The sequence below is a fragment of the Podarcis muralis genome, chromosome 1 (assembly GCF_964188315.1).
Source record: "Podarcis muralis chromosome 1, rPodMur119.hap1.1, whole genome shotgun sequence".
Classification (NCBI taxonomy): Eukaryota; Metazoa; Chordata; class Lepidosauria; order Squamata; family Lacertidae; genus Podarcis; species Podarcis muralis.
The window spans coordinates 43760975-43786080 of record NC_135655.1 but is presented as its reverse complement, the minus strand read 5'-3'; the positions used below and the strand labels follow the sequence as shown (position 1 = coordinate 43786080).

Genomic DNA, 25106 nt, shown 5'->3' with positions numbered 1-25106 from the left:
TCTGTTCTCCACCCCTTGTTCTCAATGAAATATTTCTATCTGCCAGAAAGGTACAGTGGTTACATTATCATTTCTTACCAAGTTGCAACACTATCAGTTTCAAAGGTAGGATGGCCAAAAATGTATCAAAGGGCTGGGGGCCACATTCCTCTGTATGTATCTTGCAGGGGCCACATTCCAGTCCTGAGCAATGTCAGAGGCAAAAGTGGGCTGAGCAATGGATGTGACTCAAAACCTTTGCACACTAGGCTACATTTTAGCTATGCAAGTCACAGATTTCTACATATATCTTTCCAATCTTGGCAAGCAAGAGACATCACCACAGTTCAAGAATATGTGGGGGGCAGCGAGGGAAGGATGTTTCTGTATGTCTCTGTGTGTATAACTGTAAGTAATCAAGAGTGCTTGGGTCAATCTCCTGAGATGTGGCACAACCGGTATCATTTTAACATAGGCAAAACAAACGACTAAGCCCATCTTTCTCAAACAATAGGAACTTGAACTACTCTTCTGAACTCACTTAGGTATACGCCTCCACCACAAATGCTTGTTCCACAAGCTGTCCTGGGAACACCAATAGGTGTTAAAGTACAGGAAATGAATTATATAAGCATGCAGAGACCCTGAGCATAATTGATTGTAAGCATTCCACTGCTGTGAAAAAAAAAATCTATGGTCATAATCTAACAATGACATTAGAAAAGAATGTGATAGCCTAACACAGCACATGGGGAACATTCAAAGACAGCAGCAGCTCTTCCCTGCTTCTCTTCTTCCTAGGTTAATGGGAATGTGGTCATCCCCTTATAACATTATGGATAAATTGGGGGAGGTGGGTTAACCACCCAGTTCCCTTACTGGAACACTTTCCAGCCCTCTGTTATCCCACCGCAAGGCTGCCATGCCTGTTTATTTGAAAAAGCAGGGGTAGGTTCAATTGTCAACTGGCCAAAAGGAAGGCTTAATGTATCTCATTGTCACCTCCCTCCTCAGAATGTCTACGAGTCCCACACTCATCACCTATCCTGAAAGACCTACTCCAGAATTTGGGAATCTGGGGACAAAGTTCATGTTTTTAATTTTACCTCCGGGCTCTTTATCATCTTCCAAATCAAGTGGCTGGGGCTCAGGATCATGCTCCTGGGAAAAAGATTTAAAAGAAGAGGAAAAGATAAGATGGGGGGGGGGGGGGAATCAAATTTCCAATAATAATGTATATTTAAATACAGAGTTCAAACCCCGGAAACAAATGATGAGAAATATGGCAGTTGTGCAAAGTTTTTCATCATATAATAGTTCACAAAGAGCAGAATACCAGGCATGGCTGGACCCCATTTTTTGCCATATGACTACGATATATGGATGCCTGGGAGTATGGGCAGAGAATGTTATAATGTTTCTTGCCAGCTAAACTCTAAAAATACCCACCCCAGCCCCTCCCATCCCCTTGTGGCTGATAATAGCTCCAGAGGGTAATCTCCCTTTAGTCTCAATACCAGCCATTTTGTGGGCAGGGAAGTGAATGCACCTTCCTCAGGAAAATAGAGGGAAGAAAAATGTTAAACCTCTCCCAGCATTCTGCAATAGCAATGAAAACCCTATCTTCTATTAATTGTTCTACAGCAGGGGTCAGCACACTTTTTCAGCAGGGGGCCAGTCCACAGTCCCTCAGACCTTGTGGGGGGCCAGACTATATTTTGGGGGGGAAAGAAAAAAAAACGAATTCTGATGCCCCACAAATAACCCAGAGAAGCATTTTAAATAAAAGGACACATTCTACATGTACTATTACGTTGTCGTCTTTATGAGGATATACGTTTGACTTTTATTACACCTGTTTTGCATAAGTCTAGGAAAGAATCGGAACACCATAGTCTAAAACTACTGCTAGAGGACAAGAAGCCCAAGACTACATTAAATGTAGCTAAATTCTGTGCGTCTGCAATCAATCACAGGAAGCAAGTGGTATCCCATAATGTCCAATCCCCTAAATGTTAATTACAGGGGGCACGCTAACAATTAATTTTAATTTTTATATTTAAATCCTTGTTATTGTCATATTGTCCCTTGTATTTCTGATTTTTTATGATCTGTGATATTGTGTGTGTTGAAGCTGGTCTGTGACCATATTAATAAATTCATTCATTCATTCATTCTACTCGTGTAAAAACACACTGATGCCTGGACTGTCCGCGGGCTGGATTTAGAAGGTGATTGGGCCAGATCTGGCCCCCGGGCCTTAGTTTGCCTACCCATGTTCTACAGCATAGTTTTTATTTATTTCTTAACTCTATATATTGCCCTTCCTACCCAAGGAGCTCAGGGCAACAACCAAATCTGTGATAAAATATTTACACATATTTAAAACATTCAAAGCATCTAAAAACTTTTAAAATAATAAACCCAATAAAACATTTATAGATTTAAGAACAGATCATGGGTCTGGTTAGGCTTTAAACAGAAAAGGTTTTCTGTAGGTGTCTAAAACAGTATAATGAAGGTGTTTGTCTGATGTCATTATTTTTTACACAGAGTGCATTAATAAAGGAAATATGAGGGCACAACATTTTACCTTTTCAATGGGTTTTTCAGAATTCCAAGGGCACTTCTGTTGCTGCTTTTTCTCCTGTTTTTTACGATCATATATCCGAACACGAGCACAAGTCATCATGCTTTCAAAATATATATAGACAGGGTCCTTATCCTCTTCTCGAATCTATAAACCAACATAAATGGACATAAATGGAAAAGCCTCACTGTTCCACCATTCCCTTTATCCACTTTTATCACGAAATAACCTAGACAAAATGCCAAAGGGAGCAGCTAGATAAAGATTATGGCAGAATCCAGCTGGTCCTCTTAGTGATGGTGCTCCAGCAGATGTCCAATAACAAAAGGGTGGAGGTGATTTCCTGCCAATTCCTCCTCCCACTGTAGCTCCTAATGCCCCCCAACAACTGTTCTGGGGGGCTGCAGGGAGGAAATAAGTATAACCTTCCTCCCTTTGTCCATTAGCAGATGCCTCCATCTGTTCAAAACCCCTTGCACAAGGGTACTAAGTGGATACAACCATATAATGCTTCTGAGAAAATGTTTCCTCTGTGCAAGGAATTTAACTTATAGGACAGACAGTTAAGTATATTTCACATACTTTATCTGCTGGATAAAAAGGGCTCTCTCTAGATCAGAGTTTCCCAAACTTGGGTCTCCAGTTGCTTTTGGGCTACAATTCTCATCATCCCTAGCTAGCAGGATACTGTTAATTCTTCACTTTCCATTCCCCCATGTTACCAGTTTGGTACCCTCCCAATATGTTGGTTCACGTTCCCATATTAGAATTAAAGAACAAATGTCTTGGGTTGCCTTTGCCATAAACAACTCCTGATTCAGCTTCAAAATCTTGTTTCTTTTGCTTACCACTGGATTGGGTCTAGGCGCATAAACTCGTGCTGATTTGACTCCACTGGTGGCAGGTTTGCCTTCACCAGCTGCAGGTTTGCCATTGGATGTTAAGACCTCTGGGACAGGCGGCGTAGATTTTGCTGGTTCAATAGTTGATGGTGTTGGGATGTAAACTGGTTCTGGATCCGTTTCTCCATCTACTTTAACCCACAGTGGAAAGTTCTTAACAGGCTTTTCTGGCTCTGTACCACATATAGCTAGTAGAAAGATTTAATAATTTATTGTCTGGCAAAGAACACCTACTCTAATATAAAAATATCACACAAGCATTATCCAGTGAGAAAGATGACCTATTTTTTTATATTATGGAGAAAGAGCTCCAAGCTTGAGTAATTTATATGCCCCTGGGTGAAAGGGAGGTTCAGGGCAGAGACAGAGAGATACACACAAAAGCTCCTGGTCCTATGCATGTTATCGCAGATGCAAGCCCCCTTGTGCTAAATAGGTCTTACTCCCAGGTTAGTATGTAAAGGATAGCAGCCTGTCCCATTAATGCCAAATGAGTCCGTTGATTAACATGCTCCACTAGTTTCAATAAAATTAAGTTGCAATTAGCTTTAGATGAACTGAAACCCATGTATACTGATATTTTAAATGTCTTATGGACAAGTTTTATTTCCAAATTCTCATTTGGTACTTAATTCAGAAACACACATAATTACAAACACCTACAAAAAGAAGTAGCTGCTTGCTATTGATTATACTTACTATATTCCACCTTTTTCTTCTTCTTCTTATCTTTAAATTTCAGTTTCTCTTTCTTCTCCTCTTTTTCCATCACCTCTTCCTGTTGTTTCACTTCACTTTCGCAATACAATCTATTCCTTCCACACAGAGACTCCTCCAGGATCTTCTTTTCCTTTGAACTTCCTTTAACGAGGACTACCTTTCTTTTTAGGCAAGCACAGCCAAACATACAGTCTGGCTTGCGGCAATGCGTAGGCTGACGTTTCTCAAGAGCTAAGCTAGAACAGATGCACCCAAGCCGGCAAAAGTCATTGTTGCATGGTGGTGCTCGCCTTTTGATTATTTGGTGGATAGGTTTGTTTTTTAGTGAAGCCTGAAAAATGTAGATACATAACTCTTCTCAAATCTCCAGATAAGTATCTGCATACATAATTACTACAATGTAGATTCCTGAATTACATGATACAGAATTATGTATCATAATAAGCTACAATTCAGATCCAGAGGGAAGCTGTATTCAGTCAATTGCAACAAAAACAACAGCTTTTAAGGTGCTGCAAGATGCCATTGTTTTTGCTGAAATAGACTATCTGCAATACATAATTCCAGCAATAATGTAGCCAATAGAATGGGGATGTGCATTTGACCAATACAAATATGACTGTATTTTTAATCAGAAGTGCATCTTATCATTATAGTCATTAATCCAGAAACCAATATATGCAAGTGTAAGTCTGCTTTAAAACAGCTTCACTAGTTTCCAGTTATGGGGTGTAAGAGGAGGGATAGTACCTCTGGTGGGGGACATCATGCTCCTTCTGGGGTAGTTTGTCCACCTGTACTCAGCTCTCACCTGTGGGTCCTAAAACCTGTCAGCATGTGACAGTGGCCACATCCCATGAATGGCTTCAATTGGCCAGCTTAATCAGGTGACGGTAGCCAATGGGTCTCATACCCTTGGTGAATTGGGGGCTTCCCTCACATGCAATTTGCCATTGCTCTGGCAAATAGAGAAGATGAGACCAATAATGGGTCCCATGATCAAGGTGGGTTCTGCACATGCTGTAGAGGAGTTAGGCTCATCAACCTGGGAAGGTAGCCCATTTAGGAGAAGGAAAACTCTGATCCTAAACCTGCACTGCCTTATGGGATATCTTTGGAAGGAGAAAAGGCTAAGGACTAAACCCTACACAAATCTGGAGTGGAGTCCCTAAGATGGTTGGATGGCACCTCTTTCAGGCAACTCCTGTAGCTAAGCTGGTGCCAAACGTATTGCTCTGCTTTCCTTTGGACCACATCAGCGAAGCCAAGAGGGGGGCTTTGTTGTCTGGGCTGTCTAGGAACTCCATACACACTGCTCAGGCTTGTGCCCTGGAAAGTCACTTCAGTAAGCCTAATGCAGTGATTTGACTTTGCTCCCAGAGGCACACCCCACTGTCTCGAGACAGACAGAGGCCAACATGTAGTTGCCAGCTCCTGGACCCAATTCGCTGGTGTTTAAGACCCAATTCACTGGTGTTTAAGACCCTAAACAACTCAAGTCTTTCAGGTATTTAAAGCCTATCTCCATCCCAACAGACCCTCTTGTGTATTAAGATGTTTGTAGTTTCGTCACCCTTAAGAGTGCAGGGAATGATAACCCCAGGAATGACTATCTCTTTGGCTACCCCTAAATTGTAGAAATCCCTCACCATAGAGGTATGTCTATTAACACCATTATTCAGAAATGGAAAATATATTGAAGGCAAGTCACCGTTAAACTTTCATGAACAGAGTAACTCACCTGAGCAGTGAGTAAAGTAGACAGAGATAGGTCTGCTCGTTCTTCAGTAATGTAAGTCCGTGGTTTACCATCCCACAATGCGCAAACCTCCAAATCCATCAGCTTCAACTGAGTCTTTGATAAACTTGGCAAGCGATTACTCTGTTGTTGCTGCTGTGCCTGACGCTGTTTCCCCGGTACATTTTCTTCTGTGCCTGATGCCATGAGAGCATCTATCTCACTAACTGCTTGACTACTTGGCTGAGACTTAGTGACTTTCTCTTCCAAAGCTGTCAAGTTGCGTTTCTGCTTTGTTACAACAGGCAAACCTATTGTAGCCTTCTGGGGTGACTTTTCTTTGCCTCTAGAACCTGCTTGCTTTTTATTCTTAATTTTCTCTCTCTTCTTTCTAGAGACAGAAGGCACAGAAAGAGGCTTGAAAGTATAAGAGCTAGTAGTAGTAACACTGGATTGCTTTTTCAGAACACTATCTAGTGTCCGTACATAACTGGTGCTTTTAGTTGGAAGCTGGTAAACCACAGGACAACTGGATGTACTAGGAGAGAATTCCATGCTCGTTTCCATTAACTTCCCTTCATTTTCCAAATATTCATCAAGCTTGTCACTGCAGAAGGCAGATCGATTCTTCAAGGAGCCTTCTAAAATGCTACCTGAATAATCACATAAATCAATTTTCAATTGAGTATTGTCAACTTCATTATGATGTGTTTGCATAGATTACATTGGTAAAAGCTTTAGAAACTGATGTACAGAGTAGCTGTGGTAAGAAACATTGTCCACTATAGAAGCAGAAAGGTGGTTGGTGGGGGGGGGGGGGGTTAGTGCTGTTTCTGGAAGTCTTCCAGCTCTCAGAAACAGAAGTAAACAAAAGGGGGAGGCACGTTGTACACAAAAGCAAACTATTTCTCAATAAATGTCAAATTTTATTGGTGCTTGTAATTTGGAGAGGATCCTTTCCTTCTTCAGGGGCTGATATAAACAATCATATCAACTCTATACATTGGCCCAGTTCATACAGAGCTCTAAGCCAAATCAAGGCTAAACACAAAGCAGCAAATATGTAGGTTTAGACAATAATTCTACCAGGTTACAGCTACTGATTAACAGTGTACTTAGGGGTTCTGTAGATGGAATAACCAGACACCCAACTAATCCATTATGTTAAGTGACTCTGGGGTGCAGGTGTCTGGAGAGTTCATTTCCCCATTTCATTTGGCTCAGAGAAAGTAGCAGGAAACACATCCTAAATCTTACCTTCATTTTTTGAAGAACTATGTAACTTCCCTCGCCATCCTTTTATCTTTGTGAAGTCATTCGTCTTTCCAGTCCTGGAAACAAAGGGAAGCCCAGTATCTGGTGGGAAAGACAGTCAAGCTAGTTTTATGTGCTGCTAGGTAACAATTTAACAGATTATGCTCTTACAGTATATTTTTACATAAAGAGCCTTCAGAACCATTACCTTTAAGCACTGCCCAATCCTATGCAGAGTAAGGCGTTTCTAACTCAACTAAAATTAGTATGGTAAAGGTGTGCTGAACTGTACATAAATATTTAGCCTCAGTTTACCCTGCCATATGGGACCAAACAATTAATCATAAATGCATCTACTGAACAGCAGATCTTTTAGGCAAAGTCAAAATTTCAGTGCTAACATAACAGTGAAGTGTTCCTGATTTGTTCTACCAAAACAGAAATGCTTCTTCTAAAGACATAAAGCTATCCTGTAACTCAAACTTGAAGCTTCATTGTAGTATTAAGAAAGATGGTGACTTACCATAAGAACTGGAATTGGTCCTTACGTTTTTCCACAATGTGTATTCATCAGAATAACTTAGTGGTAGCTGCACACCCAAATATTTTAAATCAATGCTCATTGTTGGGTCCACTAAGTTCAGCTTTAGTCCCACTACAAGAAGAAAATGCCATATAAAAATTCTATGCAGCATTCGTAAATGCAAAGCTTGTACATACTTCACAGTGCTTACACTTACCTTCTCGAAGACTAGGATGTATCACCTGCTTGTACTTATAAGATTTCAACTCTTCCAACAATTCTGTTTCCAGCTGTGGTATTCTCTGACTGTCTGTGAAATACATATTTAAATTGCTTAAATATCTTTACCATTTCTAATTCACTTGACTAAGCATCATTTACTTTCTACCCCAATCCCATAACACACACAATACTCTTCCCCCAACAACTCCTAAAAGAGAGAGAGAGGAACTGGATGAGGGCAACTGCACTGTCTCTCAACAGTACAGGGTCAATGCCCATTTTTTCCCATCTCTCACCTCACTTAGTGCTCAGTATTTTAAAGTCTCGGAGAGAGAGAGAACCTCAGAGGCCGGACCACATGCTTAGCATTTCTATGAAACTTGCAAACCTCTTGCAGCAGAAACAGTGGACTTAGGGACACTGTTGAGTATTAATGTAAAAAATGCATTATAAAAATGTGACACCAGAGGGTGCTGTAGAGCAGTGATCTTTTGCCTATGGGATATTGCATTGGGAGCTAATTTTTAGTGTGTGTGTGTGTGTTTTTTTAAATAGCGTTTTCCAGATCAGTGTAGATTCAGCCAGGGACAAAATGCCAAAAAGAACTGGTCAGGGCTCATCCAGACTTCCTTTTGTGCCATGGAAAACCTGATTGCTATTTGCTCTAAATCAGCGGTAAAACGTGGTTTTCCCAGCGAAAGTGCTGGGACTAAAAGAGATGTTTGGACACGAAGCTTTAAAGTCCAAACCTGTGCCCAGAAATGTGGCAAATAAGGAAGTCAGGGTGAGCCTTCAGCTCTGCTGCATTTGCTCGGCTTGGCAAACTTGAACATTAGACCACTTAGGGAGAAAGAGAAGTATCCATAGGGCCAAACTAGCTGAGAGTTAAATGATTCTCTGCATCTGACATGTAAGGTTTTTTGTTTTGTTTCTAAAGTAGATTGCAGCAGCTGGGAAACTGCACACCTGATTTGGCCCTTAATAGGCCATTTTAATACTCCCATTATTACCTGGATCAATACATGCATCCAGTGAAGAAGTATGTATATTCTGCAATTCTTCTTTTTCACATGTAGTCAGAGAAGAAGTCTGAATATTCTGAATTTTTTCTTTTTCTTCCACTCTATCAACATTGTGGATATCCAGGGCTTCCTAAATGTAAAAAGAATAAAATATATGCCGTGACAAAACACTATTCTAGGTTTATTCCAGAGACAATCAAAAGCTCCAGGTGGTGGGGAAATTGATGGTAGAGCAACTGCTACATCCAGAGCCCTGCTGGCTACATGTGGTCAGGTCAGGAGCAGGGGACCCAATTCCCCCCCCCCTGCCCCCTGCTTTTGTTTCTTTATTTTCCTTTTTCCAATGAATACAATTGTAAGGAAATTCACTATACTAGCACTAGGGCTGTTGTTTCAGGATTGGTTTTGGGTAATGTTGGTTGAATGGGGTGTCTTAGAATGTTGTAGATCTACATACCACCACCGCCCCCCAAATGTTCCCCAAACACCACATTTTGGTCCCCTACTAGCAGTCCATGGAGGTTTCCATATGTGTACCAGATTGCCTCTGGCAAAATGTATGTCACCCCACATGTGGATCTATTCTTCCTCTCTTCAACCCTGAAGACCCCTCTAAACTTTCTATCTGCTCCAAAGGTTTGGGGGATCCTCTGAAGCAGATTTTTGGGGACTGTAGAGGTGACGAAGATGAAGTCCCGCTGGGTGAAAACTCCACTCATATACCACCCCTTGATAAACAGTGTTGCATACCACCCCAAGCCTTGGAGAACAAATCATTACATTTGGAGCTAATAATCAAGAGTTTTATAATATAGAAAGCCACAATGCAAAGCTTAAGCAAACTCCAAGATCCCATGGTTCAATGTCAATTAAGAAATACATCTGCAGATTTTTAACTTAATGGCTTTTATAATGTGACTTAGTACTTCTAACAACTTTAGATTTCAGAAATAGAATTACCTTGGATGCAAATGATACAAAGAGTACTCCATCCACATCCTCAAGGTCGGGTTTAACATCCAAATGGATATTGCCAGGTCCGAAGGAGGCATAATTACTTGTTGTAATAGACTTTCTAGTATATTTAGGTGGTCTTCCAACTTCAGAAAACCTTATTTTCCGTGGTCTTCCTCTTTTACGTGGGCCAGGCAACCTAACCTTTTGGTTACCAACAATACTCTTGCGGGAAATATGGTTCTTCAATGCATTTGTCTTCCCTCCCACTAAGTTAGCTAAAGAAGGGCCACGGTATGCAGTGGCCTTGAGATCACAGCTAGATACTTTCTTTGTTATGGTAAGACTGTTACAGGTTTCAGTATTTTTCCATCGCACATCTCTTGCCGTAGGTGATTTGTGTTGCACATTATTTTCAGATACCTGTTTTCTAGTTAGCATTTCCTCTGTTTCCAAAGATGTAAAGGGGCTGGAGACACTGTTATTTTCAAAACAAGTAGGCAAATAATCCAATGGATGACTCAAAGGTGATTCTGCGCTCTTAGAAAGAGACAATATGGCCTGTGAAAGAGCAGAGACCTTTACTGTATTCTTGGTAACTGAACAGGGTGCTAGATAGACTACAGGCAACTTTCCACTATCCAGTTTCAACATCTTTGCTTTGGCAACACCCAGCTGGTTGGTCTGTGGTCGCTTACGGGATTCAAATTCCATTTCCTTCTTGCCTACTTCCCTGTGATTCTTTCGCCGCTTCTCCAGGATGGAGTCAACTCTATTTGAATATTCTTCTGCCATGTTACGTGCTTCTTCCTGCTTCACATCTATTTCTTCCATACATACACTTGGCCCATAATCATAGTCATCTGCAGGTTCCTCTTTAACAACAACATTGATGCCTCCATTTGAGTTCAAAGGGGATGCCACATGAGAGTGACTCTGACAGGGACTTGCTATTGGACTAGACAAGAAAGGGGGGAAAAACAATTGCGAAGTAGTAAAAACAGACAATAAAAAACCTGAACAAGCAATATATCGCCTTTTTTCTTTAAGACAAATTTATACCATACAAAAATTAATATCTACAATTCAGACTATCAACAAAACACTAGCACCAAGGTGAGCTCTAACAAACTTTGCCTAACAGATATATCTACATTTAGGTCACATCCTCGTTTAAATGTTTTATTTTTCATTATTTATTTAAGGAAGCTTTAACATACAATCTCTAAAGGTGGATAATCTTGAGAATACTCTAAGCACTAATTTGCACACATACACAAAATATGTCTCCTTTAAAAAACCCTATTATTCACAATGAACCAACAAGCAACTGTCACCTCGCATTTGAGAGATTACTGGACCACATTAAATCACAATAGAGTAAGAACAGCTGACAGTCAGAAACACAGCTAAGCTACAGCAGACTGTAAGTTAACTATGTTAACAAATAACTAACAGTAACTCTTACAACTTTATGTACGCATTCAATTACAAATGAAGGCTTTCACTCCCCTCAGGACAACTAAACCTAGTTAGATGATCTAGGGCTTCATGTCCTGAGGATAGTGGGCCTCATATCTTTCTTCATACACTAATTTTCCAGTAATTAATTGTTATTGTTATAACAATACACTATACATATTGGGTCTTTGCTACAGAGCACTCAACAGAATGGCACAGTTAATTTTCAACTGTGTTTTCATCCAGACCTTCCTAAGTTTTGTTCCCCATGCGCTTTCTCTTCTCAACCCACATTCACTTTTGTAAAGACTAGTTTTAAACTTCTTTTAATCGTGTTATGCAAGTAATTTTTTAATACCAACTTACTGAATAGGTGGCATGCAAATATGTTTTAACAGAATATCATTTCCAAATAGTCACTAACATCCTGCTTTCTGCCTCAGTATTCACAACTGGGATAGTGCAATTACTTTGAATTCAGTGCAACAGCATATTGCTTAAAACATAAGCTTTAGAAAACACTTTTGTAGCTTTTACCAAATGCATAGGCTTGTTTCATTTATTTATTTTAATAATAATAATAGTTTTATTTCAATGCTTAATTGTTTTTAACAAGGGCTTTTTCTATGTTTTTAGCATTTCTCATTTTTAAATTTATCCGCTTTCAATCCTGTTGGGGGAAAAGGTTAATTATTATTATTTATTCAAAATATTTATTATTAGTGATGAGAAAGCAGTAAGAAAAGTCTACAGTAAATCTGCTTTTGTGCTGTTCTCAATTTAATAATCCGTTCCAAATAAACCAAATTGTTATTTCCATACACTGCCCTTGAATTTTTTTTAAAAAAAATTTGCCTCATATTATGTGTTCTGCTCCCAGCCCCAACCCATGCTTCGCCTGAGCTTACACTATGAATCATGGGGCCAATTCCCAAAGGAATAAGTGTTTCTGTAACCTAACCATTATCAACTGACCATGACCAAAGAAACCCTTCTTCACTGACCATGGCCAAAGAAAGAGAAGTTTAGGAGTGTATTCATCGAAGTGAAACTAGAAAAATAGACCGCACTAGAGACAAAGAAGATTCAAGACTGTGGTACTGGCCCCAGGTAACTGGCTGTAGAATAAACATCAGAGTCCTGCGGTGTTGATGGCACCAGGGGGAGTTCTATCACTACTGCTAATTTTAAAGTTGAAGAGGGAAATTCAGAATAAAGGCAATTAATTGGTACAGCATGTTTCCTTCAGCAGGTCATTCAATATAGGTTTGAATGAGTTAGCCCAAACCCAACACAGTCTTTTCATGGGCCATGCTGTTTTCTTCCTTGGCTCAAATGCATGTAAGAGCCACTTTACTTTTTGTCCTTTGCAGCAGCAAATCAACAATACCGTAGAAGGGCTGTAAGACAGCTCAAGGTTATCTGTTACGCACTTGCCATGTACTGAGTGCAACAATCACACTTGGTACCCGGGGCCACTCCCAGTTCTACAGCCCTGAATTATTTCTCCTTAGTGCTTAAATGTTTGGAAATGTTTCTACAATGCTGCTGCTGAATATAGGGAATAGGCAGAATTTGGCTCCCACCAGCTAAACCTGCCTGAGCTACTTGAATGTTTAGCAAGAGATTGCACACCCACATGTATTCCAACTGCTTTGGCTCAGAATATGTTGATCAATCTGAGTACTTTTATAGCATACCCTTCATCAAATGTTCCCAGAGCAAGGCACATACAACACACTAAAAACAATTCAATTTAAAAATTAAAAAGAGAAAGGGGAAAAATAGCACATCCTTAAAATGAGAAAAACCCATGGGGAAACACACACAGGCATCTTTACTTAACATACCACACTAATACTGAATATTGAGCAAAAGCCCAGACAAGAAGATCCTTACCTGGCACAAACATGACAAAAATGTCCACATACTCATCCTGTGTCCCCATATAATCTAACTCTCCCAGAGCAGGACAAGAAGAAGGGCTTCCTGCCTTGATCTAAGGAAATGATGACAAGCTGACATGGGATGAGGCATTCATTCATATATTTGGGTCCCAAGTTATTTAAGGTTTCATAGTCAACACCAGTACCTTGACTATTGGCACCCAAGGCAGACCTTTTAGACTCAGTGTTGCATTATTTCAGTTCTGAACATTCTGGCAGCTGCAATCTTCAACGGTTGCAGCTTCTAGACCATCTTCAAGGACAACTCCAAATAAAGCATATTAAAATGATCCAAACAGGAAGTTACCAGAGAACGGGTAACTGTGGCTTTTTCTCCAGTAACTGGGAAAAGGCACCCGGCACCACTGAGCTCACTTTAGCCTCCAGTGACATTGCTGGATTAAGGAATATGCCTGGAGTAGACTATGCATCTGTTCTTTCTAGGAGAGTCTGACCTCCTCAAGAATAGGCTGTCTATTCAATTCCTGAACCCCATTCACCCACAAGGCTCAGCTCTCTTTATCCAGCTCATTACTAATGTAAGGAACCATTCCAACATTACACAGCCTCAATTGATTCTGATGATGAGAAATAGAGCTGGGTATCTTGTTGACACTTTGCTCCCAATGCCCTGGTGATCTTCCACAGCACAACTGCCATGTCGCCAAGTAGAAGTTCCTGCTACTTTCTGAAATCAGCTCTGCAGGTGGAACTGCAATTTCCCTGCCTCCAGCTTCCAAACCACAGAGCTTGTCCAACAAGATACTATGGCTAGTGCTAGCAAAAGCTACTGAGAGGTCTTGCAAAAAAAGGTGACAAAGGCCATTTTGGTGCCAAAACTAGACTTCAATCCAGACTGAAATAGGTGCCGTCACCTTTCTAAATCACCTTACCCCCAAATTATAGATTTTTTGGTGACTAGGAAGTAGTTATCACAAACTGCTAGATCTAAGGAGTTTCTTAAAGAATGCCTGCACCACTGCCTTTCAAGACAGTGGGCACTCCCCTCTACCTGTAAAGAGGAACTTATCACCTCCTTGATCCACCCAGTCAATCCCCTCTGGCTATTAAAAGTCAAAAGGCAAGGGTAAAAAAAAATGGGTATCATTAGCTGAAACTGATCCCCAACAACCTGACTAGATTCATGATGAAAGTTAATGCTCTAGAATCTACTTTCACTGGATTTGCAATAATGCCAGCATCAAATTTAGCACAAATATAAGTGACTCCACCATCGAAGTGCCTCACAAAGGCTCCAATAAAGCCACTTCTGGGCCTGCCCCAAGAGGTGGGGTTGCGGGCTTCACGCCCACCCCCCCACGTGAGCGGGGGCTGGTTTCAGCCCCCGCGAGAGCAGAGGAATCCCGGCCGTGTCTGCCCTATTTAGGCTGCAGAACAGCACCAGTCTCCAATGATGGGCAAGGGAGAAAGAAGTCTAAGTAAGAAGAAGCATTCGGCCAAGAAGAGCAAAAGAAGTAAGCCTTCTGATGCCGAGGACGATTCAGAAAAGCTTCCTGCTGCCCACCACCTGCTGGGTTCCGAGCGACCAGAATGACTGGATGGAGCATATGGGTCCCTATGTGGGAAAAGGAAAGTTGGAAAATTTGAAGCTAAGCGAGTCCCTCACCATGAGGTTTGCTGGGAGAACAACATGGGTGTGTGCCAGGGGCCAAATTGTAAGTATGCGCATGAATGTGAGAAGTGCCTAGGTAACCACCCAGCATCTTCATGTTTTAAAGGTACACAGCCTTTCCGGGCAGCAGGGGGCATTTCCACCAGGGGTCTTGAAAAGCTCACAGACCCACCAAAAAGAACAGCCACAAACTGGTATGAATTTGGCCCTTGACTGTGGTGTTCTCTTCTGTTAAGCTCTCACCTCTTAGAACCCTTCTCAATAAATACCCAAAAATAGAGGCAGCAAAGTACCCTGGGAAAGAGTTTCTCTTATGGCTTCAAGATCCTCGTTTCATTACCCCCTAACTCAGGGAACCCCCCCCCCCAAACCAAGGAATCAGTTTGGGAAATGCCAGCTATTGCAAAAAGAAGTTAAAGAAATTTCTAGCCGGGAGGGTGGCCGGCCCCTTTAGGGAGCCACCTATAGTGGGTTTACTCATTTCACCTTTAGGCATTGTCCCCCCATAGACTCCAGGAGAGTATCCTATGATCCACAACCTACCCTACCCCTACCCTAGAGGTGGCTCAGTCAATGATGCAATACCACAGAAGCCTTGTTCTGTGAAGTATGCCTTCTTTGATCAGGCTATAAAGCGTATGCGCAGGTTCAGCAGGGGCGCGCTCTTGGCTAAGTGCAACATTGAGTCGACTTTCCGTCTCCTGCCAATTCACCCTGAGCAATTTCTATGGCCAGGTTTTAGATTTGAGGGGGCTTATTCCATAGACAAATCTATGCCGATAGGGTGCTCAGCAGCCTTTGAGTCATTTAGTGCAATTTTGGTCTGGGGCTTCGCTTTAGAACTGGTTCTGAAGGGGTGACCCATGACCTCGATAACTCTTCCCCCCCCCCATCCTTAGTAATAGCCCTGATTGCGCTTCTCCTTTAGAGGCTTTCACTTCCCTGGCCGAGGAGCTTGGGGTACCTTTGGTGGCGGACAAAACAGAGGGTCCAGTTTTGACCATAAACTATTTTGGGTATTGAATTAGACACAATTGCACAGACATCCCGCCTACCAAGGGAGAGGCTAGCATTAATTCTGCAACTTCTTCCCCTCAAGAAGATCACCCTTGACCAGAGTCAATTCACACTTCGGTCACCTCAACTTCGCATGCTGGGTAGTGTCCCCTGGCCGCCCCCTTTTGTGGGTGATTGACTAAGCTGTCAGCGGGACTGCATGCTCCGCAACACTGAGTGCGCCTCTCTAAAGTGGTCAAGTCAGACCTGAAGGTTGGGTTGAAGTTCCTGGAAAAGTACAATGGCATTTGCGTGCTGACGAGTTCAGGAATCACCAGGTATGCTTCTGGACCGACAATCAAACGGTTGTCAGTGTCCTGTCAAAGCGATTATCGCACTCTCCTAGAGTGGCAGATCTGTCCCGGACCTTTGTCCTTTTGTGCTTAGAATTAAACATCTATTTCTCTACCAAATTTACCCCTAGGGTTAACAATGACATCACAGATGCTCAGGCGCAGCAAATTGCCACAGCCATTCCGGGTGCACCTTTGGAGCCTTGGGAACGTGCTGTCCTGAAGGGAGTATTAGCTTCAGGAGCCCCGTCCACGCTTAGATCTTATGGAGTTTCAAGGCAAATTTATAAATAAATAAAGAAATAAATAAATAATAAATTAATAAATAATAAATGAATAAATGCTAGGCTTGACACACCTCAAGGCAAATTAGTAAATCCTAGGCTTGACACACCTCCTACCAAGGCTGAAGCTCTGCAATACTTGGTACATTGGAGGGTGCTGGGTCGTGTTTTGTTGGAAGCCGCCCAGAGTGGCTGGGGAAACACAGCCAGATGGGCGGGGTACAAATAATAAATTATTATTATTCCTATTATTGTTGTTGTTGTTGTTGTTGTAGGGCTGGCGCAGGCTGCAGCCTCCTAAAAGTGATGGTAGAAGGCCCTTATGACATTCTATGCCAATTCCAAAATAAATAAATAATTAAATAAAATTAAAATTATAATAATAAAATAAAATATGGAGTATCTGTTGGTCCGAGGACAAGGCCCAGTTATTTTCAGCTGCATACTCCATTGCATTTGGCGCTATGCGCATTGGCGAAGTGGTTTGTAAGGGCCAACCAGAATCCGCTGCCTGGGGTTAGTTTGAGAGACCTAACCTTGTTCAGATCCAATTTAGTCCTGCATGTCCAATGTTCCAAAACCGATCAGCAGTAAAGGACACTAAACATTTCATGTACGTGAGACCAACCGTCTCAGGTCCATTTCTTATACATTTGGATGGCTCCCGCCTTGCATGGCATCAGTCCACGTGCATTATGCAAAGGGTGATTGCTGCCTGCGGTTTATCCTCAGCTGAATTCGTGGCTAACTCCTTTAGGATTGGGGCCGCCACCACAGCACTGCATTTGCGACTCTCAGCTGAAAGGATGAAGGACTTGGGGGCAGTGGAAGTCTGATGCATTTAAGGGATATATTCGTAAGACCTTGTGATTGTTCACAGTACACTTGACCTGGCTTTGTTACCTTCTTTTGCTTTCAGGTGATGTTGTGGTGCACATTTGGATTATAGGCTCTGCACTGTCCACCGGGTTAGAAACCATGCCGTTAACAGGGACCCTATGGTGCAGGAGCTATGAGGGCGCGCATCTGGATAATCGGGCACAGCATTGTGCATTGGGCCAGGGTCTGCGCCATCAATTCCGGTCTCGGGCCGCACCTTAACTACATCAATATATCATGGATCTCTCGGAGGGGAATGCACTGGGCCGGAATGTTGCCTGCAATTAGGGCCAGAGCGGCAGCGGTGGGCCCCCCCCCCCCCAGATGCTTTGGTTATCCAATTAGGCGAAAAGGATTCAGCTTACAGAAAGGCAGTCAACTTGATGTGGCATATCTTTAGTGACTTTGAGGAACTTAAGGCCTCTTATCCAAACATCACCATTCTTGGGGCCTTGGTGATGGAAAGCCAGGTTTGGGGAGAGAGCAGGTGCCAGATAGCCACAAATAGGGCTAGGAAAGCCTTGGATCGGGCGGTGGTGCGTAAGGCCTCTTATCCAAACATCACCATTCTTAGGGCCTTGTTGATGGAAAGCCAGGTTTGGGGAGAGAGCAGGTGCCCGATAGCCACAAATAGGGCTAGGAAAGCCTTGGATCGGGCGGTGGTGCGTAGAGTGGCAGCCCTGGGTGGGTGGGTCATTGACCACCCGGGCAACTGCGAGGCCCTCTACCGGCTTGATGGCGTGCATCTTTCAGATGCGGGAAATGATATTTGGCTTGATGGCGTGCATCTTTCAGATGCGGGAAATGACATGTGGCTTACTGATATAGCAAAGGGGGTAAGAGATTGGTTTCAGGCATGAGAGTATTGGCGGCGAGCGATTGCTCGTGTGGCGGTAGGCATTGGTAAGAAGGGGTTAAGAGGATGTGTGGGGGGGGGACGCCATCACCTCCCCCCAGTGAGCGAAGGGTGGTCCGTTAAAGGACTCCAGGGGGCGTGGCCCTGTCCGAAGCCTATGGAGGTGAGGGCCAAAGGCACGCCCCAGAGCGGTGACCCGGGGGAGCTCCTAGTTGACGTGCCTCGGCGGGAGACTCCCCCGATTTAGTGTTAACCCTTCCCTGTGTCTCCAGCAAATGGGCTGGAGCCGGATAGTCGTTAGGACCAATGCCTAAGCCAATGCCTCTCATTCCTGAATTCAATAAAGTTGTGGCCTAATTCGCCCATTTAACCTTAAACTATGGTGTCTCGTGTCTTTATTTATCCTGGTGGGGGGCGGGAACTCGCCACGCAAAGCCACTTCTGGGCCTGCCCCAAGAGGTGGGGTTGCGGGCTTCACGCCCACCCCCCACGTGAGTGGGGGCTGGTTTCAGCCCCCGCGAGAGCAGAGGAATCCCGGCCGTGTCTGCCCTATTTAGGGCCGGTGCAGAGGGGGCTCGCCCTCTTTTCGCTGGCTAGCCCCACGTTTTCCCACCCTCCCTCCCTTTAGGTAGGCTTTAGGTAGGTCTCTGACTTTGCTATGGACTTCGGTCTGTCGCTGCATGGGGCATGGTAGGAATTTTTCCCAATTGGCAATTTATAGCCATTTGGTTTTTCGCCTACCTCGTAGCAACTCGTCACAACTCTTCGGCATTGGCGGTAGGCATTGGTAAGAAGGGGTTAAGAGGATGTGGGGGGGGGGAGGAACGCCATCACCTCCCCCCAGTGAGCGAAGGGTGGTCCGTTAAAGGACTCCGGGGGGCGTGGCCCTGTCCGAAGCCTATGGAGGTGAGGGCCAAAGGCACGCCCCAGAGCGGTGACCCGGGGGAGCTCCTAGTTGACGTGCCTCGGCGGGAGACTCCCCCGATTTAGTGTTAACCCTTCCCTGTGTCTCCAGCAAATGGGCTGGAGCCGGATAGTCGTTAGGACCAATGCCTAAGCCAATGCCTCTCATTCCTGAATTCAATAAAGTTGTGGCCTAATTCGCCCATTTAACCTTAAACTATGGTGTCTCGTGTCTTTATTTATCCTGGTGGGGGGCGGGAACTCGCCACTCAACATCAACTGTGGGCAAGATTTTAACAGCTCTTTAAACTCAAAATAGCTTTGTTGGATGGCTACTTGAAGGCATGGTAAATGCCTTGGGAAAGTGGCAAAATACAGGTATTCAGCAAGCTTCACTTTTGCTGTTTGTTACATGATACCATGTTATGATGATGGCACGTTGAACTTTTACAGCACAACTGTAAGCATGCTTTCTCAGAATTAAGGCCCATGGTGTTCCAAGATTTACTCCTAAGTAAGCAAAAGAATGCAGCCTTTGATTGGCTAAAAATTATCCCAGCCTTATATTCTACCCATTTAGAAAGACTGTTACTCAACAAGCTCAGGGGCAGAGGGCAAAACATTGGACACTGTCAGGTCAATACTTCCTAAAATAAAAGCAAGAAGGTTGTTTAAGTCAAGTAATATCCAGGAATATCTACAAAAAACTTCAATGTGTTTGCTTATGCACAGTTCTTCCTCCAGAGAGTGCAATGGCATATATATATTTTTCAGATCTGCTTTGGGTGCTTGAAGGGATTTCTCCATAAAATAACCTCAATTTAAGGTCAATATAAATACATTGTTTAACTGATGAGTGTACAGGAAAATATTCATATGGATCACACACTTGAACATTTCCAAAATATAAGGGAACTCCTCCTACCACATGTAGGAATAAGTGCATAAGCAGTAAAGGTAAAGGTAAAGGTACCCCTGCCCGTACGGGCCAGTCTTGACAGACTCTAGGGTTGTGCGCCCATCTCACTCAAGAGGCCGGGGGCCAGCGCTGTCCGGAGACACTTCCGGGTCACGTGGCCAGCGTGACATCGCTGCTCTGGCGAGCCAGAGCCGCACACGGAAACGCCATTTACCTTCCCGCTAGTAAGCGGTCCCTATTTATCTACTTGCACCCGGGGGTGCTTTCGAACTGCTAGGTTGGCAGGCGCTGGGACCGAACAACGGGAGCGCACCCCGCCGCGGGGATTCGAACCGCCGACCTTTCGATCGGCAAGCCCTAGGCGCTGAGGCTTTTACCCACAGCGCCACCCGCGTCCCTTCGCATAAGCAGTACAGGGGAACAAATTAAGAAATGTTCATTGTGGCTTAATATTGCCTACTGCTGCAGAATGCTGCTTATTCTGCAAAACTTGATTTGCCTTCCTTTTCTAACTATAGGCAGATATCTATAAAAACATTTTTTACCAAAAGTATAATTTGTACCCAGCATGGTTAGGAGCAGATCATTTATCCAAATATTGATCACATTTTAAAAAGAAACTTTGAGCCTACCTTTCAGGTGCTTCTTGTTTTAATATCGGACTATCACACGTATCTGTTTCCATAAAACCCAGAAAGTCATGATATGGACTGATAGATTCTCTATCCAAATCTGTGTTACACATTGCACTAAGTGATGTCTCTAAATCCCTCTGCTCTGGATCAAAAATTTCACTTTCAGTGAGATGTCTGTGATGGCTTGGAGAACTATTAACGCTACCTCCTTCCTGGTCAGAGCTACCATTTTGCTTCACATCACGCTGAAATCTACTGCTCAGGCCATCATCCCTGAACCCTTTAGCAAAGGGGTTGTAGTCTATTTTCAGTTGTGTAATTTGTATGTTTTGATAGGCAGTCACAGCAAAGAACTCTGTCTGTGGGAAAATGAAGGTATGGACATCAGGACCATTTAGCTGAATAACTTCTGTGGCTTTGTCAGCAGGCACCAAGTGTAGCCGAGGTAGATAGCGGTGCATAGAGTGCAGAATGATATGCCCTTCCTGGTCCAAAGTATTGTTAGTAAGTTTGAGTTTGTAGAAAGAGACTGGTTGGTGCATCCAGTAACGGCCAGTAGAAGGCGATTCGGGGTGAATGAATACTCTTCCCAGAACATGGGGTTCTGCTTTCCCACTGGGCTCCCAACTATGGCCATTCCATTTATAGCGTAAGTTGTCAACAGGAGAAATATCCACAACCAAGATATACTTCAGCTTGGAGTCTAAGCCTGTTATCCAGTATCGACAGTATGGAAACATCCGCCTTCCCTGCTTAGTCAGAATCATTTCTGTGCCGCGATAGTAGAACTCATTCCACATATTGTTGTTGTCTAAGGTAACAGTAATGCTTCCTGAGGTGCAATCTGCCGGAAGGCAGGTCTTCACTTTCGATTTTACAGGTGTTGCTATACTGCTAGCAAGGCCATTGTCCTCTTGATTTGAAACTAAGTCTCCTTGGTCAGCTTTTCCAGTGATCTGCGGCTGTTTCACAAGAACATAAATAGCAGGTGCTGCATTGGGTGGTGTTCCACCATCCTGGTTCCCCAACACAACTGGCCGATTCTCCATTATGGACTGAAATTTCTCCAAAGATTTCACAATACAGGCAAATTATTCTTCATGTTCTTCATTCTGGAGGGGGAGGTCAATGAAATATGTAACATCCATGTAATGTGAGCAAGACATTATACATGATAAATGATCCCCTCAGAAGTTATCACAGTGACAGTCATTACACGTAAAACAATACATTGCTACTGTCAGCTTCCACAATGATTTCGACAAAATTTCGCCACTTGGAAAATGTAGATTCATGGCAGAGGTAAAAATTTTAACTGAGATTTTCATTTCAAATTATGGGGCAATTAATTCAAAGGTCAACAAACAACACAATAACAAAAAATATTTAGACGTAACCACAGAAGCAAAAATAGTGGCTGATGTCTAACTGTGGTGTCCTACTTGTGCAACAGACTTTTGCTTGTACAAAATGGGCTTTCCCTTCTTTTCCTACCCAACCCCCAGCACAGCAAAAATTACACCAGGGATGCTCCAAAGCAGCAGAAGAAAAGCATGAGTTCTTTGAGGAAAGATGGGATAACATAACAGGGTTGTGCTGCTACCTAAACATTAGCAGCAATTGCATCTGAAAATGTGTGTATAACCTAGCCAACCATTTCACCTGAATTGTACCACAAAATATGATTTTTACTCTGGCACTGTAGAACTTTAGAGCAGCATTACTATTAAATCACATAACTGGTATTCTAAATGCATGAAATTAACCTTAAGGAACAAGTTACTGATCACAACCTTAAATTTGTTTTAAAGATTAAGGCATAAAGAACAATGTAACATACATTCTAAGGAATTATTCTGAGTTAGCTTGGAAAGTATCAATTATCTACTTAGTACACGAAATGTAATAGTGTAGCAATTTTCCATTTGTTAGTACATCAACACTAATATAAAACAAAATATTCACTCTAGAACAAATCCATTCAACTCAACCGATTGTATTCCAGAGAAAGATGGCTCTGGGCTGTATTTACTGCCACTATCAGAGCTCTGTCACACACAACTGCAGAATCCACCAACCCTAAAGTACTTGTTATATTGTTTCCAAGCTGGAAAACTGGTGTTCAAATCCCTACTCAACCATGAAGCTCACTGGGTGACCTTGGGCCAGTCACTACGTCTCAGCCTAACCCACCTCATAGGGTTGTTGTGAGAGTAACATGGAGGTGAAATAATGTACACCACCTTGAGTGCCTTAAAAGAAAGGTGGGATAAAAATGTTGTATTAATAAATTCTAAAATGTTGGGGTGGGAGACTGTACATTAGATCTATACAAAAATGTATTGACTTTATTTTATAAACATTTGTAAAATTAGCTTAAAATACAGCATGTCAAGCGCTGTGCACACACAACACATAACCAACCACTGTAATGGAGTTTGCAAACACAGTCACAAGGCTTAAACAACGTTGCTAAAGTTTATTCATATTTTTACTTCCTACACTGGGGTTGTCGGGGATTAATACTGGCTTGCCGATAAATCATAACAACAACATCCACACTTTGAATCTTTCCTCTCCTCCATTAAGCAATAATGAATGGCGGGGAGTGGGGAGAACTGGAGAATGTTTTGCCTTTCAGAAATGACGTATGAGCCAGAATATAACTTCCATGTCAACATTTCACACCTGTCAAAATGAACCCAAACGCGATTGGCCTGGAAGTAAGCGTTACTTACTTCCTAGTAAAGGGCTGCACAGGACTCGCCAACATCTTCAAGTCTGTGCGAAAGCGCAATCGAGGTCCTTGCCCGTGTTTGTTGACATTTCAACCTGAAAGCTCCCGGGCAGTCACGTGCTCCCGTAGGAAGCGACCCGCAGGGATCCCGTCAGGATCGCCCTCCGAGGCGAAGCCCCGTCTCCGCTTCCCTACTCTGCCCTAAGCGCAGCTTCGCAAGCCGCCAGCCGAAGGAACATATGCTACCAACATGGACGGCGAAACCGCCATAACGCTGCCGAGTGCGAGGGGCGGGGGAGGAAAGAGAAAGAGAGGGAAAACGGCGGCGGCGGCGGCAGCGAGCGGAGCGAAAGTCAAAAAGGCCCCGAAGCTTCTCAAACTGGGCGGCCTACTCGGGAGCTCGGCATGAACGTGCCCGACCCGAAGAGCAAGGGGCGCAACGCCCCACCGGCCCCCAGCGAGCCGAAGCCTCCTATCCCGAAGCCGCCCGGGATCCGCCTCGCCCTCGCCTTCTGCCTCGGCGCAGCCGCTTACCCGGGAACAGCGCAGCCGCAGCGCAGCTTCACACGGCACGCGGAGGCGCCTCGAACTCCCAGCCCCCGCGTGGCGCCGAGGAGCCTCCCTGACACGCGAGGAGCCGCGCGCGCGCGCCGCCTCAGAGTTCCCGCCCCTCCTCCTCCTCGGCTTCGATCCCGCCCGTTCACTCGCTCACGGCCTCCCGCGAAGGGGTGTCGATTTTCTCAGCTGGCAGGTGGTGTGCGGGACACGCGGAAAACTGCGCTCGAGTCACTTCTGGGGCACGCGCGCGAGCGAGCGCGCGGGTAAATAAGAGCGAGGCGTTCCCCTTCCCCGCCAGTTACCGTGAGATTGTGAGCAGGGCGGGTAGAAACCCCTCACCCCTCCTCCTCCTTCTATGTTCACAGTCAAAAATCGTGTTACCCGACCGTGCGCACGCACCCATGTGACGTCGCCGGCGCGCCTCGAGCGGCGCACGCGCCGTGCGGGCCCGCGCACCTCCTCCTCCTACTCGCCTGCAGGCTGTCACGTGCCCGCGGCTCGCCTCTGCCCCCTCCCTTCCGTCCTGTTCCCTTTCGCGCTTGCCCGGTGAAGCTGCGCCTGAGGTAGCTCGCGGCTACGTGAATGAACTTCCGCGCCTTTTTCCCCACTCCTCCCCCTCAACTGTCGTCCCAAAAACGCACACGCTCCCTGACGAGCGGAGGTCGGTTGTTTTACGCTGCTCGTGCTTCCGAGGCCCTCCCTGGAGCCCTGCCCCCCCCACCCCGGACGTTCACTCGAGGCTCTTGGGAGCACAGCGTACCCGGCCCGCCGCTGCTCACGACGAAGAGCTCGGCCCTTCCTGCGCTCCGCTCCAGCAGAGGGTTGGCACTATGGCGGGCGCCCTCGGGCCTTGTGCCAGCCTCTCACGGGTCGCCGTGGGAAGGCGCGCGTGTCGGGCTCCCTCGGAAGAATCTGAGGAGAGACGCCGAGCTGAGGCCGAACCGCCCCGCATTTCTGGCTGCGCGCTTCCTGCCCCTCTCGCTAAGGCAGGGCTGCTCTTTGTTCGTGGCGCGTGAAAGCCACGCGAGGATTTCCCTTGCCC

The 25106-nt window shown here is 44.3% G+C and overlaps 1 protein-coding gene across 7 annotated transcripts in view; it reads right to left on the bottom strand.

The window, feature by feature from the left end:
- The window catches only part of LOC114594136 (MAX gene-associated protein-like), a 43430-nt gene extending 18346 nt beyond the window's left edge, over positions 1-25084 (bottom strand). For 3 of the 7 annotated variants that reach the window (XM_028723397.2, XM_028723435.2, XM_028723443.2), the window contains exons 1-12: positions 24367-24477; positions 20767-21881; positions 9911-10862; positions 8939-9080; positions 7924-8016; positions 7707-7838; positions 7187-7285; positions 5933-6582; positions 4171-4522; positions 3418-3659; positions 2573-2716; positions 1086-1140 (exon numbers count right to left, since the gene is read on the bottom strand). In XM_028723397.2, the coding sequence (XP_028579230.2) occupies positions 1086-1140; positions 2573-2716; positions 3418-3659; positions 4171-4522; positions 5933-6582; positions 7187-7285; positions 7707-7838; positions 7924-8016; positions 8939-9080; positions 9911-10862; positions 20767-21818 (3913 nt within the window). In that variant the 5' untranslated portion in view covers positions 21819-21881; positions 24367-24477. Of the gene's footprint in view, positions 1-1085; positions 1141-2572; positions 2717-3417; positions 3660-4170; positions 4523-5932; positions 6583-7186; positions 7286-7706; positions 7839-7923; positions 8017-8938; positions 9081-9910; positions 10863-13264; positions 14337-20766; positions 21882-23507; positions 23526-24040; positions 24198-24366; positions 24478-24824 lie in introns of those variants that run through there. The other 4 variants (XM_028723424.2, XM_028723406.2, XM_028723417.2 and 1 more) reach the window with 4 other exon arrangements.
- Between the last annotated feature and the right edge of the window lie 22 nt (positions 25085-25106).